A 16,925-nucleotide genomic window follows, 5' to 3' on the forward strand; every position below is an offset into this window, starting at 1 on the left:
ATTTCCATTTATTACGAACTTTTATCAGAGCAGACCCTAGTTGGTGCCAAGCATTGTGGCTAAACCTCAGATAGAAACTTGCTGTCACTGACAGAGAAATCAGGGGATAAAGTTCAGGCTGATCATGCAGTTGGAAACTGAGGGGGAAAAATCCAAAAAGAGAAACAGAGAATTCATCTTTCCTCCAGAAAGAAGACAGAGCCTGAAGTCTGAGTTCAGTCAAGTTAACTCCCTGTTAACAAACACAGAAAAATCAGTGCTCTTTAGTGAAACATAACAAAATCCAGACTCATTACTATGTATTGCTCACAATGTTCAGAATACAATTCAAAATTACTAATTATACAAACACACAAGGAAAATGGCCCAAGAGAAAAGGCAATTGATGACAAAATGCTAGAATTAACAGAAAATGATTTTAAAGAACCTATTATAACCAAGGCCTTAATGGAAAATATGATTTTGAACATATTAATAACAGAAAATCTCAGCAAATAAGAACTATGAAAAAATAACCAAATGGAAGTTCTAGATGTGAAAAATATAATACGTGAAATTAAAACTCACTGGATGGGCTTATGAAAAGATCAGAGATAATTAATGAAAGAACTACTAAATGAAGATAGATCAACAAAAATTATCCAATTAGAAATCTGAGAAGAAAAAAGATTGGAAAAATTTGAATAGAGCCTTGTTGACCTGTGGGATAATATCAAAGGTCTAAAAAAATTCACAACTGTATTCCAGCAGGGAAGGGAAGAAAGAATAGGACAGGAAAAAATGTGAAAAAATGGCCAAAATTTGCCCAACTTAGGTGAAATCATAAATTTATATATTCAGGAAATGTACAGAAGCCCAAACAGAACAAATACAAAGAATGCTATACACTATCAAACTGCTGGAAACCAAAGACAAAGAGAAAATCTGCAAAGCAGCCAGAGCTAAATGCCACTTTATAATCAGAACAATGATACAAAGAGTTATTTTTTATCAAAAGGACCAAAAGAAACTGGGACAATATTTTTAAAGTGCTCAGAGGAAAAAATAAAACTCTGTCAACTCAGAATTCTAAATCCAGTGAAGATGTCCTACAAGAATGAAATGGAAACAGACATTTTTAGATAAACAAAAAGTAGGAAAATTTTTAACCAGCACATGTATACTGAGATACACCTAAAGGACAATTTTTAAGCTGTAGGCAAATTATATCAGATGAAAACTACAATCTTCAGGAAGCAATGAAGAGCACTAGAAACGCGGAACATGTAGGTAAATATAAAAGACTACTTTTATTCTCTTAATTTCTTTAAAATGATTATGACTTTTAAAGCAAAAATTATAACATGCTGTGTGATGTAATACTAATAATAACTATAGCATAAAGGAGAGGTAGATAAATGGAGTTATGTAGATACAAAGTTCTTATATTTTACACAAAATAGTGTAATATTAACTCCAAGTAGTATATGAGACAAAATAAGTCTCAAGTAATGCCCATTCTCTCTGGGTAAAGGACCAGGTAGAAGGGGGCCCTGGTAAGCTGGAACCCTTTTGACATAACTACCCTAACTCCAGGCACTCACCATGAAAGAAGCCATAGCACCCTCTCCACTAGGCATGGTATGCTGTGGAGACAGCGGATAGAACGCTATGAAATATTCCCACCCTGTACTCAAAGAGCGGAGGTCACACCCCTCCTCTTCCCTACATGGTGCTGCCAAGGCTATGAGGTAGACCATTCCAGCCCTACAATACTGAAGCAGTGGTCCTCCCTGATCAGCACTGCGAAGACCAACAGGTGGGACCCTGTCTACCATCCCCAGTTTGCACTAATGACAGGAAAGAGGCACCCAGCTCCTCTCAATAAGAGTTGGAGTAGGATTATGGAGAGAAGGGAGCCACAGAAAGGTGTTAAAGCTTTAAGTCTGTGTATGAAGCCTCTTGAACCCCATCAAGCAGTCCATACATGCAACCCACTACAATCAACAAAGTAACACTATGACAATTGTACTGCAGTGTGGAAGAAATGCCACTTAGGTTTCAAATTTGCCTTGGGGTTAAAAACAGGGCAGACCAGAATAGCACTGCAACGGCTTTAAAAAGGAAACTGATATCTGAACCACAGTCCTCAAAAGTGAAGCAGGACATGGGTTCTCAATCCATACAGGTAACTAACTGCCTGACTAAAGAGAAGCTATAAATAGAAACCAGGGTTATATATCAGCTTAGTGAGAGTCTTTTAAAAATATCTAGTTTTATAATGAAAGTTAATGGCAATATTAAATTTATTGTATAACAACTGAGTTAGACTAACATATCTATTCATAAAAATATAAAATTTCTGCTTTTTCATCATAGGGAATACAGTTGATGGTATCATAATAGTACTGTATGGTGACAGATGATAGCTATACTTGTGGTGAGCACACTGATACATATGGACTTGTCAAATCTCTATGCTGCGCATTTGAAACTAATGTAACACTGTGTGTCAACTATACTTTCATTTAAAAATCTCCTTTTCTGGGGCGGCCTGGGTGGCTCAGCGGTTTAGCGCTGGCTTCGGCCCAGGGCCTGACCCTGGAGACCTGGGATCGAGTCCCAGGGCAGGCTCCTTGCATGGAGCTTGCTCCTCCCTCTGTCTGTGGCTCTGCTTCTCTCTTTCTCTCTCTCTGTGTCTCTCATGAATAAATAAATAAATTCTTTTTAAAAAAATCAGCTTTTTCAATATTCCTGTCATCAATCTAGTTACATACTTGCACAGTAAGAAAGGTATTCAAACCAAAACCTCATCTATCATTAGCTACTTCCAACCAAGCAATTGAGCTTGTTCCTCTCCACTAGAAATATTAAAAGAAAATGTTTTAAAAATCGTATTTTTCTACGTTTAATATTTCTCAGATAACCAGAAAGTTTACATTACCATCATTCTTTGAAGCTTATTTTGTAAAATTACCATCTAATTTTTGTCAAGGAAGCCTAGATAAGAATTTTTAATAAAATGTTAAGAAACACTGCATTCAACTAAAAATTTGTGAAGAGCTCTCAAAATAGAAATCTAATAAATATGTAGTAAGTGCTGGGGTACATATCATTCCTGAGGATCAGATTCTTACATCTAGTATTGAAATTCTTCCAAAAACTCTGGCTCTAGATAAATGATTACTACTACTTAAACTTTCAGTTGCAGGTTATGAGAGAAAAAAAGAAATGAGCTACATTTAAGAGTAACATTTCCAGGTTAAAGAGAACATCTACTTCCTTCTTAAAAGAAGCCTTAGCAGGTCTTTTCAAGAGATAAACAAATGTGTGAGAAAAGCATCCAATATCAGCTGACTGAAATTTTTGGGTTTTTTTTTTTTAAGATTTTATTTATTTATTCATGAAAGACAGAGAGAGAGACCGAGACACAGGCAGAGGGAGAAGCAGGCTCCATGCAGGAAGCCCGATGTGGGACTCGATCCCAGGACTCCAGGATCATATCCTGGGCCAAAGGCAGATACTCAACCGCTGAGCCACCCAAGCATCCCTCAATTTTTGGTTCTAAGTTGATATCACTTACTTGTTAAGTAGAAAAGATGAAGAATCTCAATAAGCATTGCTTTCTTACATTTCATCACACTAAAATGCCTTGATCCTCCAAATAGATTAGTTCCCATTTCTAAGAACAGCCTATACCTCCTAGTAAAATGTATTGCAACTGTAATTAAATAAGTGTGTAATCAAACCTTTAATACCTATCTTAGTAACAAGAAAATAAACTCCACAGGGGCAATATTTTTGTTTTTTTAGATTTTTATTAATTTATTTGAGAGAGCATAGAAGGAGAGAGAGGGAGAAGCAGACTCCCCACTGAGCTGAGAGCCCAACACAGGGCTCAATCCCAGGACCCCAAGATCATGACCTGAGCTGCAGATAGATGCCTAACCCAACTGAGCCACCCAGACACCCATTTTTCTTTTCTTTCTTTTTTTTAAATTTTATTTGAGAGAGAGAGAGAGAGAGAGAGAGAGAGACTTGGCATTTTTTTTTTTAAAGATGTGCAGAAAGTACTTATACAGGTAATTTGGTTTTGACTCAAAATGCTTACAGCATTTATACCTTAGGAAAGAGAATTATTCCTCAAGAAACATGTAATGATTGCATAAAAGAGTTCCAAATAATTTTTGTGAAAATATGCAAGGCAAAAATAAAAACAAATCCACTGAATTCCCATTGACAATTCAATGAATATAAAAGCTCCAATGGTATTTACAACTAGTTATTCTGGGTTAGTTTAGAAAATTAGGAGACAATATAATCACATACATTATTCATATACTATAAACTTTTTCCCTATAGCAAAATGATAAAGAGTATAGATTATTCTTGAAGACTAGATTTTTACAATATCTAATACTGAAATTTGGCCATGGAATAGCCCCTGGGTAAATGATGACTACTAGTAATTACACAATTTAAGTTACAGATTATGAGAGAGACAAAATATTATATCCCCAAAGTAATTTTAAATGAGACAGATGCTAAAGAAGAATCAGAAGAATAAGTTACATGATTTTTTTTTAAAAAAACGTAATCTTTTCAATTAGACTACTCTTTTGGTATCATCTTCATTATCATTTCTTCTTTCACCTCCAAAAATAAAGCATTTGTTCTATAATAGGCCAAGCATTAACACTTTCAGAACTCAGAAGGAATAATCAAACATCTTACACGTTTTACTTAAATATTCCCTGAAGTGTGGTCTGAGGACCACCTAATAAAGGTAACCAGGGAACTTCTTAAAAAATACAACTCCTTGGACCTCATTCTACTCAGATTTTGGTTCATTACATTGTAAATAGGGACCCCAGAATATATAGTTTAGCAATACCCCGGTGATACTTATGAACACTGAAATTTAGGTAATTTGATTTATTGTTGTAATGACCGCACAGGGATCTAATAAAATTGTATCACACAAAGCCAGTACAAATTATATCACACCACTTTTCTGCCCCTGGGCGCCACCGAGTAAGCATCGTTAAAGTCTCCCCTCCCACCACCATCACGTCTAAGTCAGAGTCTCCCAAAGAGCCTGAGCAGCTGCAGAAACTCTTCATTGAGCTTTGAAACAACTGATGGAAGTCTGAAGAGCCATTTTGAGCAATGGGGAACGCTTACGGACTATGTGGTAATGAGATCCAAACACCAAGCGTTCCAGAGGCTTTGGGTTTGTCACATATGCCACCGTGGAGGAGGTGGATGCAGCTATGAATGCAAGGTCACACAAGGTGGATGGAAGAGTTGTGGAACCAAAGAGGACTGTCTCAAAAGAAGATTCTCAAAGACCTGGTGCCCACTTAACTGTGAAAAAGATTTTTGTCGGTGGCATTAAAGAAGACACTGAAGAGCATCATCTAAGAGATTATTTTGAACAGTATGGGAAAATTGAAGTGATTGAGATCATGACTGACGAGGCAGTGGCAAAAAGAGAGGTTTTGCTTTGTGACATTGATGACCATGACTCTGTAGACAAGACTGTCATTCAAAAATACCATACTAGGAATAGGGTAGCCCGAGTGGCTCGGTGGTTTAATACCGCCTTCGGCCCAGGGTGTGATCCTGGAGTCCCAGGATGGAGTCCCACGTCAGGCTCTCTGCATGGAGCCTGCTTCTCCCTCTGCCTGTGTCTCTGCCTCTCTCTTTCTCTCTCTCTCTCTCGTAAATAAATAAAATCTTTTAAAAAAAATACCATACTGTGAATGGTCACAACTGTGAAGTAAGGAAAGCCCTATCGAAGCAAGAGATGTCTAGTGCTTCATCCAGCCAAAGAGGCCGAAGTGGTTCTGGAAACTTTGGTGGTGGTCATGGAGGTGGTTTGGGTGACAACTTTGGTCATGGAGGGAACTTCAGTGGTTGAGGTGGCTTCGGTGGCAGTCAAGGTGGTGGTGGACAGGGTGGCAGTAGGGATGGCTATAATGGATTTGGTAATGATAGAAGGAACTTTGGAGGTGGTGGAAGCTATAACGATTTTGGCAATTATAACAATCAATCCTCAAATTCTGGACCCATGAAAGGAGGAAATTTTGGAGGCAGAAGCTCTGGCCCTTATGGTGGTGGAGGCCAATACTTTGCTGAACCACGAAACCAAGGTGGCTATGGCAGTTCCAGCTGCAGCAGCAGCTATGGCAGTGGCAGAAGGTTTTAATACTGCCAGGAAACAAAGCTTAGCAGGAGAGGAGAGCCAGAGAAGTGACAGGGAGCTACAGGTTACACCAAATTTGTGAACTCAGCCAAGCACAGTGGTGGCAGGGCCTAGCTGCTACAAAGAAGACATGTTTTAGACAATACTCATGTGTATGAGCAAAAAACTCGAGGACTGTATTTGTGAGTAATTGTATAACAGGTTATTTTAGTTTCTGTTCTGTGGAAAGTGTAAAGCATTACAACAAAGGGTTTTAATGTAGATTTTTTTTGCACCCATGCTTTTGATTGCTAAATATAACAGTCTGATCATGACACTACATATATGTGTCTTTAAAAAAAAAAAATTATACCACACCATAAGATGCTATCCTTAGGCCAGCAACCCAGACAGTAAGGTATTCAAATGGAAATCCAGGTAATTATTCTTGACTCCTCCCACTTTTTTTAAAAAAAAGATTTTATTTATTTATTCATGAGAGACACACACAGAGAGAGAGGCAGAGACACAGGCAGAGGGAAGAGCAGGCTCCCGGCAAGGAGCCCGATGTGGAACTTGATCCCGGATCCTGGGATCACGCCCTGGGCCAAAGGCAGACGCTCAACTGCTGAGCCACCCAGGTGTCCCTCTTCCCACTGTTTATAGCAAGAGTTTATCTCCTGAACCTGCCAACTTCTTCCCATCCCCACTGCTATTCCCTATTATTCAGGACAACATCACTTACTTGTACTCTGCAAAAGCCTCTATTTAGCCATCCTGCCTACAGTCTACTGTCCCTCTAATCCTGCTGACCTCAGAGTACACGTCCCTAAAAATGCAAAATCTAATAAGGTCACTACTTAAAATGGACCAGTGGCTCGCTACTGCCTGAGGATAAAATCCAAACTTTTAATTTTTCTAACAGACTATAATTCCTTGCCTTTACATGTTCTGTTCCCTCTCTTGTACCACTGTTCCTTTGATACCAAAGCAATATTTCCAATATTTGAATATTACCATGTTACTAGCCACCATCCATGGCTTTCTAATCACTAACACACCAGTTTTCCAATTTGACTGTTTCAGCTGTTCAAAGGGAATCTTATATTGGATGCTTAAATAATAAAACTGATTAATGCAGAGCTTTTCTGGTTGCCACTGGAGATGACCAGGAGGCTCAACCCCCTTACCTCCTTTCTACCCTATAGCAACTTCTAAGAGTGCTTCAAAGAAAGTAATTCGATTTTTTTTCTTAAAAGATTTTATTCATTTATTCATGAGACACAGAGACACAGGCAGAGACACAGGCAGAGGGAGAAGCAGACTCCTCGCAGGGAGCCGGATGTGGAACTCGATCCCGGGACTGAGATCACTCCCTGAGCTGAAAGCAGACATTCAACTGCTGAGCCACCCAGGTGTCCCAGTAATTTGGTTTTTAAAAGCTAGACTCTCTTACGTGGCAAACACAGATCTGGTCCAAGAGCATCTTTTCTGCACAAAGGTACCAGACATGGATACCCAAAAGTTCCTTCTGACTGCAACTCTCTTCCCCCAACTTTTCTCCTTGAAGAACTACTAATTCTTCAAGCTTCAGCTCTCCAGTCAATATTCACAGGCAGAATTAAGCTCTGCCACACCTTCACAGTGCTTGCATAAAATAAACCTCCTGTATAGCATTTATCACATTGTACTATGAGTCTTATAGCCTGATTCTCTACTAGATTGTCAACAACTTGAGTAAAAATCTTTACATCTCTCTATCCCCAGTTTCTAAAATACTCTCTGATGAATAATATACATATAATGTCTATTGAATAAAAGAAAAAATATATATAAATGTTAATCTCAAGTCCTTAAAAAATTATTACAATGTCTTCAGTCTATTCAGTGAAATAAGGTAAAAGAAAAATCCTTTTCCAGAATAGTTAACATTCTAATAATAGGTTTGGTGTTTAATGAAATAAAACTTTATTTATTTTTAAAGATTTTATTTATTTATTCATGAGAGACACAGAGAGAGAGGCGAGACATAGAGGGAGAAGCAGGCCCCTTGCAGGGAGCCCAATGCAGGACTCGATCCCTGGACCTGGGATCATACCCTGAGCCAAAGATAGATGCTCAACCACTGAGCCACCCTGGCATCCCTGAAGTAAAGCTTTAGTTCAGTTATTTGGATTAATCCAATGGCCCACATTCTTAAATTTTTAAATATTTCCATAAAAATTATAATTTAAAGATTATTTATTTTAAAGAGAAAAAGAGAGCACACATGCACAGCAGGGGAAGAGGGGAGAGGGAGAGAGAGAATCCTCAAGCAGAACGCCACTGAGCTTGGAACCAACATGAGGCTTGATCCCAGGACCCTGAGATCATGACCTGAGCTGAAACCAAGAGTCAGATGCTCAACTGACTGAGCCATCCAGGTACCCCAATATGGCAATTTAAAATTATCTTGCTTAAATTGATTTATTAGTGAATTATTGAGTATCTACTGTGTTATATAGATGATAGAGAACCATTAAGCTAAGGGATCTTACAAGCTATCTAGGTAGTCAATAGTAATGTACATAAAATGAAAATGGAAAATGTAAGAATGAATAACAGTCTATAGACTTAGAATCATTGCTGAAAAGTTAGATGAAAATGAGATTGTGATAGAACATCTTGATGTTATAACTAAAAAAAGAAGACCTTACATAAGAGGAAGTTAGAAAAAGAAATACCTATGGAAGGTATCAGGAAAGGAAGTCAAACAGGAGATGGGCCTTAAAGAATGATAGAATTCGGGGATCCCTGGGTGGCGCAGTGGTTTGGCGCCTGCCTTTGGCCCAGGGCGCGATCCTGGAGACCCGGGATCGAATCCCGCGTCGGGCTCCCGGTGCATGGAGACTGCTTCTCCCTCTGCCTGTGTCTCTGCCTCTCTCTCTCTCTCTCTCTGTGTGTGTGTGACTATCATTAAAAAAAAAAAAAAAAAAAAAAAAAGAATGATAGAATTCAGTTAAGACAGTGGTGAGAGTAATCCATGAAAGGAAAAGTTAAGTAAGGATGTTAGTAAGGATCAGAGAAGATTCATGAGCCTGATGAGCAGAGATACAAATTAGGGAGTTGTGGGGAAAAAAGACTGAATGGATTTTATGGCATCAGGGTTCAGAGAGCTTCTAAAGCCAGGAAAAAGACTTCATATTTTATGTGATAGAAAACAAGTAACCAGAAAGCTTAATAGATCATTTATAAAGCTTTAATAATTCTAAATTAATTGCCTTATTTTGCATTTGAGGAAAATAAGCCACAGAACAATTATGTGATTTCCTCTTAGTTAGGAATAATACAGAGTAACCCCACTTATCAGTCGGTTGCTTCTGGAACACTTTGATGAAGTAACTCCTCATTCAAGTATAATGGGTAAATGAAGTTGAGCTTGGCTATTTGCCTAGGTTCTAAACAGAATTTGTATCAAGAAGGGCATACTCTCTTGTGAGAAAAAAGTCCTTCATGTATTCAAACATGAATTCTTGACAAAACCCAACTCCTTTGGTTTTAAAATGATCATTTAAAAAATTTACTAATTCCATACCAAAAACAAGCAAGAAAAATTTCTCTATTAAATATATTGACAGTTAAAAGAAAGGTTTAAAAACTGAACTCTCCATATTGATTGGGTATAAATTTTAATACTTTAACTACTTCACCATCTTAAATCATGCTTAAAATAAGTATTTCCAGAAAGACAAATAACAGAGAATGTACCCATTCTTCAAATTGAACTTGAAGAGTTTATATGGTCCCATAAATCTGGAATTGACTGAACCAGTATATTCAGAAGACAAATCAGAAAGATGCAGTCGAATACATTCATTGAAAATATTTTTTAAAGATTGAGAACCAGGTGTGTTGTGCATAGCCACATTTATGACAGCACATCTGTGGTTTTTGTTCACCGTCATAGCTTACCCCAGTTTTATCACACAAGCGTAAAGTATGAAACGATCCAACAGCAAATAATTCTCCATCTGGAGCCCAGGCAACTGAGGTAATAGGATGCTCATGAGGTAGTGAATTGTACAAAGGGCGGCCATAACTATCCCATACCTAAAAAAGTATATTTAAAAAAAATCTTTTATAATGGTTGTCACATTATTACAAACAAGTTTGTCCTACAATAAGGTATCAATTAAAGATTTAGAAATCATCACTTTATAATAGTAGTAAAGTCTTTACTATCATAAAAAGCTGTACTCTTTAAAACTCAAGTATCTCAAAAAAAATTTTATACCATTGTATAATTTTCCAATTTCACTAAATCTTTGATTAATCATATAGCCTACACATTGAGTCCTTTTAAGTTTAACAATAGTTTTGAGATACTCAGTTTTTTGCTTAAAATTTTTTGCTCAGTAAGTGTTCTATCAACTTTCCCTATAAATATTTATTTCAATTAAATTTCCTCTAATTTCAGTTATATTAAATCTTATTTTTAGTATAAATTATTTTGGTCTGAAACTGAGCAATGTTTAATAAATCAGTAAGATTGATTTCTAAAACTTCAACTGAGTTGATTTAAACAGTCAGTAAAACTAGGAGTTTTATTTATGCTCCTACTCATTAAATCAAATTCTATAGCTAGTGAGATAGGTCAATGAGAAAGTCAACACCTTAAAATACTACTTAAAATTATAAAATAACAATTTGCCAAAGTATTAGATTTAAAAGATAATAGCTAAAGTGAAAGCCTAAAGAATATTCTTTTTTTTATTATTATTATTTATTTATGATAGTCATACAGAGAGAGAGAGAGAGAGAGGCAGAGACACAGGCAGAGGGAGAAGCAGGCTCCATGCACCGGGAGCCCGACGTGGGACTCGATCCCGGGTCTCCAGGATCGCGCCCTGGGCCAAAGGCAGGTGCCAAACCGCTGCGCCACCCAGGGATCCCTAAAGAATATTCTTATATGCTAAATACTTTTCAGCTAAATTTAATTCTTTCAGCCAGGTGATATATTCAAACATCACATACCTTATATTTACAATCCTCACCAGCAGACAAAATTAAATCATTGACAGAGTTCCAATCTACTTTTAGAATAATGCCATCATGAGCTTTCCACTATGAGAAAAAAATAAGAAATTAAATATAACTTTAAGAGCACTGAAAAGTTTTGGGGTTTTTTGTTTGTTTGTTTTTTGTTTTTAAGAAAAGACATTTTGCCTCTCTAATGATTCTCTTGTCCTGTCCTTGGAGATTCCTATCTTCCTTTCATAGCTGTTATGCATAACCTTATCTGTTTGTTTCATTTCTAATTTAAAGTAATGAAAACACTTAGCATTATGACATCTACTATATAGCTTTACCTCCTTATAAATCTCCTCAATTGCCTGGACTCCAGATGGAAAATCTCTTGCTATTAAACTATTCCAAGCTTGATGTGTGTGTGTGATAACCCTGGACTGAATCCAAATCTTGCTCTCTCTTTTATAGCTGATCCAATTAAAGATAATGCTTTCATTCTTATTTACTAATTCTTTCCTTTTTAAAAAACTTTTATCACATGACCATCTTCCTTAGTACTCTGTTCATTCTCTTCTGCATATTTTCCTAAGCCTCATTCTCTTTACCTTCATGTCTCTAGTCACTGAACTCTGTAAGACACCTCTGCTGCATTTACCATATAACAAAAGGATGTTTTCCACAGATATGTACATATTCTATACATATATATATAGAATGCATACATATATCTATTACCCAGAAACTGGCAATCTAGAATGTAAGCATGGATCCCTTCTTGCTTTTAAATACAATCAATTCAGATAGCACATGAATTTTACCATGTTTAGGCAGAATAGTATAACTGAAAAAGAATTAATTTTCTTTGAAGACCATAGGTATGTTTTAATGTCTAAGCCAATTAACTTCACATCAAAGAGTAAACCATGTTAAAGGCTCTCTATAGACAATTTCCAACCTATTGTTCCTTTTTTTTTTATTTCAAGATTTTACTTAAATTCAAATTAGTTAACACATGGTGTAGTATTAATTTCAGGAGTAGAATTTGGTGATTCATCACTTGCATATAACGCAGCACTCATTACATCAAGTGCCCTCCTTAATGCCCATCACCCAGTGATCCCATCCCCCCAACCACCTCCCCTCCAGAAACCCTCAGTTTTATTCCCTATAGTTAAGAGTCTCTTATGGTTTGCCTCCGTCTCTGTTTTTACCCTATTTTTCCTTCCCTTCCTCTATGTTCACCTATTTTGTTTCTTAGATTCCTCATATGAATGATATCATATGGTATTTGTCTTTCTCTGACTTATTCACTTAGCATAATACCGTTTAGTTCCATCCACGTCATTGCAAATGGCAATATTTCACTCTTTTTGATGGTAGTATTCCATTGTATATATTATACATATATATCACATTATATATTTATATATAATATAAATATTTTATATAGATAAAATATGTTATATATATTATATGTAAATATTTTATATATTTTATTTTATATAGATAAAATATATACACACACCACATTTTCTTTACCCTTTCATCACTTGATGGGCATTTGGGCTCTTCCCATATTTTGGTTATTGTGGACATTGCTGCTATAAACATTGGGGTGCATATGCCCCTTTGAATCACTCTTTTTGTATCCTTTGAATAAATACTTAGTAGTGCAATTGCTGGATCATAGAGCAGTTCTATTTTTAACTTTTTGAGGAACCACTTTACTGTTTTCTAGAGTAGCTGCATCAGCTTGCATTCCCACCAACATGTTATTTCCTGAGTTGTTCAATTTAGCCACTTTGATTGGTGTGAGGTAGTATCTCATTCTGGTTTTGATTTTGTATTTGCCTGATGATGAGTGATGTTGAGCATCTTTTCATGTGTCTGTTAGCATTTCTAGGTTTTCTAGAAATGCTGTCTGTTCTTGTCTTCTATTTCTTTTTTTTTTCAAATAAATTTATTTTTACTGGTGTTCAATTTGCCAACATACAGAATAACACCCAGTGCACATCCCATCAAGTGCCCCCCTCAGTGCCCATCACCCATTCACACCCACCCCCCGCCCTCCTCCCCTTCTACCACCCCTAGTTCGTTTCCCAGAGTTAGGAGTCTTTATGTTCTGTCTCCCTTTCTGATATTTCCTACCCATTTCTTCTCCCTTCCCTTCTATTCCCTTTCACTATTATTTATATTCCCCAAATGAATGAGAACATAAAATGTTTGACCTTCTCTGATTGACTTATTTCACTCAGCATAATACCCTCCAGTTCCATCCACGTTGAAGCAAATGGTGGGTATTTGTCATTTCTAATGGCTGAGTAATATTCCATTGTATACATAAACCACATCTTCTTTATCCATTCATCTTTTGATGGACACCGAGGCTCCTTCCACAGTTTGACTATTATGGACATTGCTGCTAGAAACATCGGAGTGAAGGTGTCCCAGCATTTAATTGCATCTGTATCTTTGGGGTAAATCCCCAACAGTGCAATTGCTGGGTCATAGGGCAGGTCTATTTTTAACTCTTTGAGGAACCTCCACACAGTTTTCCAGAGTGGCTGCACCATTTCACATTCCCACCAACAGTGTAAGGGGGTTCCCTTTTCTCCGTATCCTCTCCAACATTTGTGGTTTCCTGCCTTGTTAATTTTCCCCATTCTCACTGGTGTGAGGTGGTATCTCATTGTGGTTTTGATTTGTATTTCCCTGATGGCAAGTGATGCAGAGCATTTTCTCATGTGCTTGTTGGCCATGTCTATGTCTTCCTCTGTGAGATTTCTCTTCATGTCTTTTGCCCATTTCATGATTGGATTGTTTGTTTCTTTGCTGTTGAGTTTAATAAGTTCTTTATAGATCTTGGAAACTAGCCCTTTATCTGATATGTCATTTGCAAATATCTTCTCCCATTCTGTAGGTTGTCTTTTAGTTTTGTTGACTGTGTCCTTTGCTGTGCAAAAGCTTCTTATCTTGATGAAGTCCCAATAGTTCATTTTTGCTTTTGTTTCTTTTGCCTTCGTGGATGTATCTGCAAGAAGTTACTGTGGCCAAGTTCAAAGAGGGTGTTGCCTGTGTTCTCCTCTAGGATTTTGATGGAAACTTGTCTCACATTTAGATCTTTCATCCATTTTGAGTTTATCTTTGTGTATGGTGAAAGAGAGTGGTCTAGTTTCATTCTTCTGCATGTGGATGTCCAATTTTCCCAGCACCATTTATCGAAGAGACTGTCTTTCTTCCAGTGGATAGTCTTTCCTCCTTTATCGATTATTAGTTGACCATAAAGTTCAGGGTCCACTTCTGGATTCTCTATTCTGTTCCATTGATCTATGTGTCTGTTTTTGTGCCAGTACCACATTGTCTTGATGACCACAACTTTGTAGTACAACCTGAAATCTGGCATTGTGATGCCCCCAGATATGGTTTTCTTTTTTAAAATTCCCCTGGCTATTCAGGGTCTTTTCTGATTCCACGCAGATCTTAAAATAATTTGTTCTAACTCTCTGAAGAAAGTCCATGGTATTTTGATAGGGATTGCATTAAATGTGTAAATTGCCCTGGGTAACATTGACATTTTCACAATATTAATTCTGCCAATCCATGAGCATTTGGAATATTTTTCCATCTCTTTGTGTCTTCCTCAATTTCTTTCAGAAGTGTTCTATAGTTTTTAGGGTATAGATCCTTTACCTCTTTGGTTAGGTTTATTCCTAGGTATCTTATGCTTTTGGGTACAATTGTAAATGGGATTGACTCCTTAATTTCTCTTTCTTCAGTCTCATTGTTAGTGTATAGAAATGCCATTGATTTCTGGGCATTGGTTTTGTATCCTGCCACACTACCAAATTGCTGTATGAGTTCTAGGAATCTTGGGGTGGAGGCTTTTGGGTTTTCTTTATAAATTTATTTATTTATTTATTTATTTATATTCATTCTTATTTATTTATTTATTTATTTATTTATTTATTATTATGATAGTCACAGACAGAGAGAGAGAGAGAGAGAGGCAGAGACACAGGCAGAGGGAGAAGCAGGCTCCATGCACCGGGAGCCCGACGTGGGACTCGATCCCGGGTCTCCAGGATCGCGCCCTGGGCCAAAGGCAGGCGCCAAACCGCTGCGCCACCCAGGGTTCCCTGGGTTTTCTATGTAGAGTATCATGTCATCGGCGAAGAGGGAGAGTTTGACTTCTTCTTTGCCAATTTGAATGCCTTTAATGTCTTTTTGTTGTCTGATTGCTGAGGCTAGGACTTCCAATACTGTGTTGAATAGCAGTGGTGAGAGTGGACATCCCTGTCTTGTTCCTGATCTTAGGGAAAGGCTCCCAGTGCTTCCCCATTGAGAATGATATTTGCTGTGGGCTTTTCATAGATGGCTTTTAAGATGTTGAGGAATGTTCCCTCTATCCCTACGCTCTGAAGAGTTTTGATCAGGAATGGATGCAGTATTTTGTCAAATGCTTTCTCTGCATCTAATGAGAGGATCATATGGTTCTTGGTTTTTCTCTTGCTGATATGATGAATCACACTGATTGTTTTACGAGTGTTGAACCAGCCTTGTGTCCCAGGAATAAATCCTACTTGGTCATGGTGAATAATTTTCTTAATGTACTATTGGATCCTACTGGCTAGTATCTTGTTGAGAATTTTTGCATCCATGTTCATCAGGGATATTGGTCTATAATTCTCCTTTTTGGTGGGGTCTTTGTCTGGTTTGGAATTAAGGTGATGCTGGCCTCACAGAATGAATTTGGAAGTACTCCATCTCTTTCTATCTTTCCAAACAGCTTTAGTAGAATAGGTATGGTTTCTTCTTTAAACGTTTGATAAAATTCCCCTGGGAAGCCATCTGGCCCTGGACTTTTGTGTCTTGGGAAGTTTTTGATGACTGCTTCAATTTCCTCCCTGATTACTGGCCTGTTCAGGTTTTCTATTTCTTCCTGTTCCAGTTTTGGTAGTTTGTGGCTTTCCAGGAATGCGTCCACTTCTTCTAGATTGCCTAATTTATTGGCATACAGCTGTTCATGTTTTTAAAATCGTTTGTTTGTATTTCCTTGGTGTTGGTAGTGATCTCTCCTTTCTCATTCATGATTTTATTAATTTGAGTCTTCTCTCTCTTCTTTTTAATAAGGCTGGCTAATGGTTTATCTATCTTATTAATTCTTTCAAAGAACCAACTCCTGGTTTTGTTGATCTGTCCCACAGTTCTTCTGGTCTCGATTTCGTTGAGTTCTGCTCGAATCTTTATTAATTCTCTTCTTCTGCTGGGTGTAGGAACTATTTGCTGTTTTTTCTCTAGCTCCTTTAGGTGTAAGGTTAGCTTTTGTATTTGATCTTTCCAGTTTTTGAATGGATGCTTGTATTGCGATGTATTTCCCCCCAGGACTGCTTTTGCTGCATCCCAAAGATTTTGAATGGTTGTATCTTCATTCTCATTAGTTTCTATGAATCTTTTTAATTCTTCCTTAATTTCCTGGTTGACCCCTTTCATCTTTTAGCAGGATGGTCCTTAACCTCCACGTGTTTGAAGTCCTTCCAAACTTCTTGTTGTGATTTAGTTCTAATTTCAAGGCATTATGGTCTGAGAATATGCAGGGGATGATCCCAATCTTTTGGTATCGGTTCAGACCCGATTTGTGACCCAGTATGTGGTCTATTCTGGAGAAAGTTCCATGTGCACTTGAGAAGAATGTGTATTCAGTTGAGTTTGGATGTAAAGTTCTGTAGATATCTGTGAAATCCATCTGGTCCAG

At 37.4% G+C, this 16,925-nt stretch overlaps 1 protein-coding gene across 2 annotated transcripts in view; it reads right to left on the reverse strand.

The window, feature by feature from the left end:
• IFT80 (intraflagellar transport 80) overlaps window positions 1-16,925 on the reverse strand; it is a 125,529-nt gene that overhangs the window by 64,433 nt on the left and 44,171 nt on the right. For both annotated transcript variants that reach the window (XM_055308321.1, XM_055308322.1), the window contains 2 exons: window positions 11,180-11,269; window positions 10,118-10,255 (listed from right to left, as the gene is read on the reverse strand). In XM_055308321.1, the coding sequence (XP_055164296.1) occupies window positions 10,118-10,255; window positions 11,180-11,269 (228 nt within the window). The remainder of the gene's footprint in view (window positions 1-10,117; window positions 10,256-11,179; window positions 11,270-16,925) is intronic.

Source organism: Nyctereutes procyonoides, unplaced genomic scaffold (assembly GCF_905146905.1).
Source record: "Nyctereutes procyonoides isolate TBG_1078 unplaced genomic scaffold, NYPRO_anot_genome, whole genome shotgun sequence".
NCBI classification, from domain to species: Eukaryota; Metazoa; Chordata; class Mammalia; order Carnivora; family Canidae; genus Nyctereutes; species Nyctereutes procyonoides.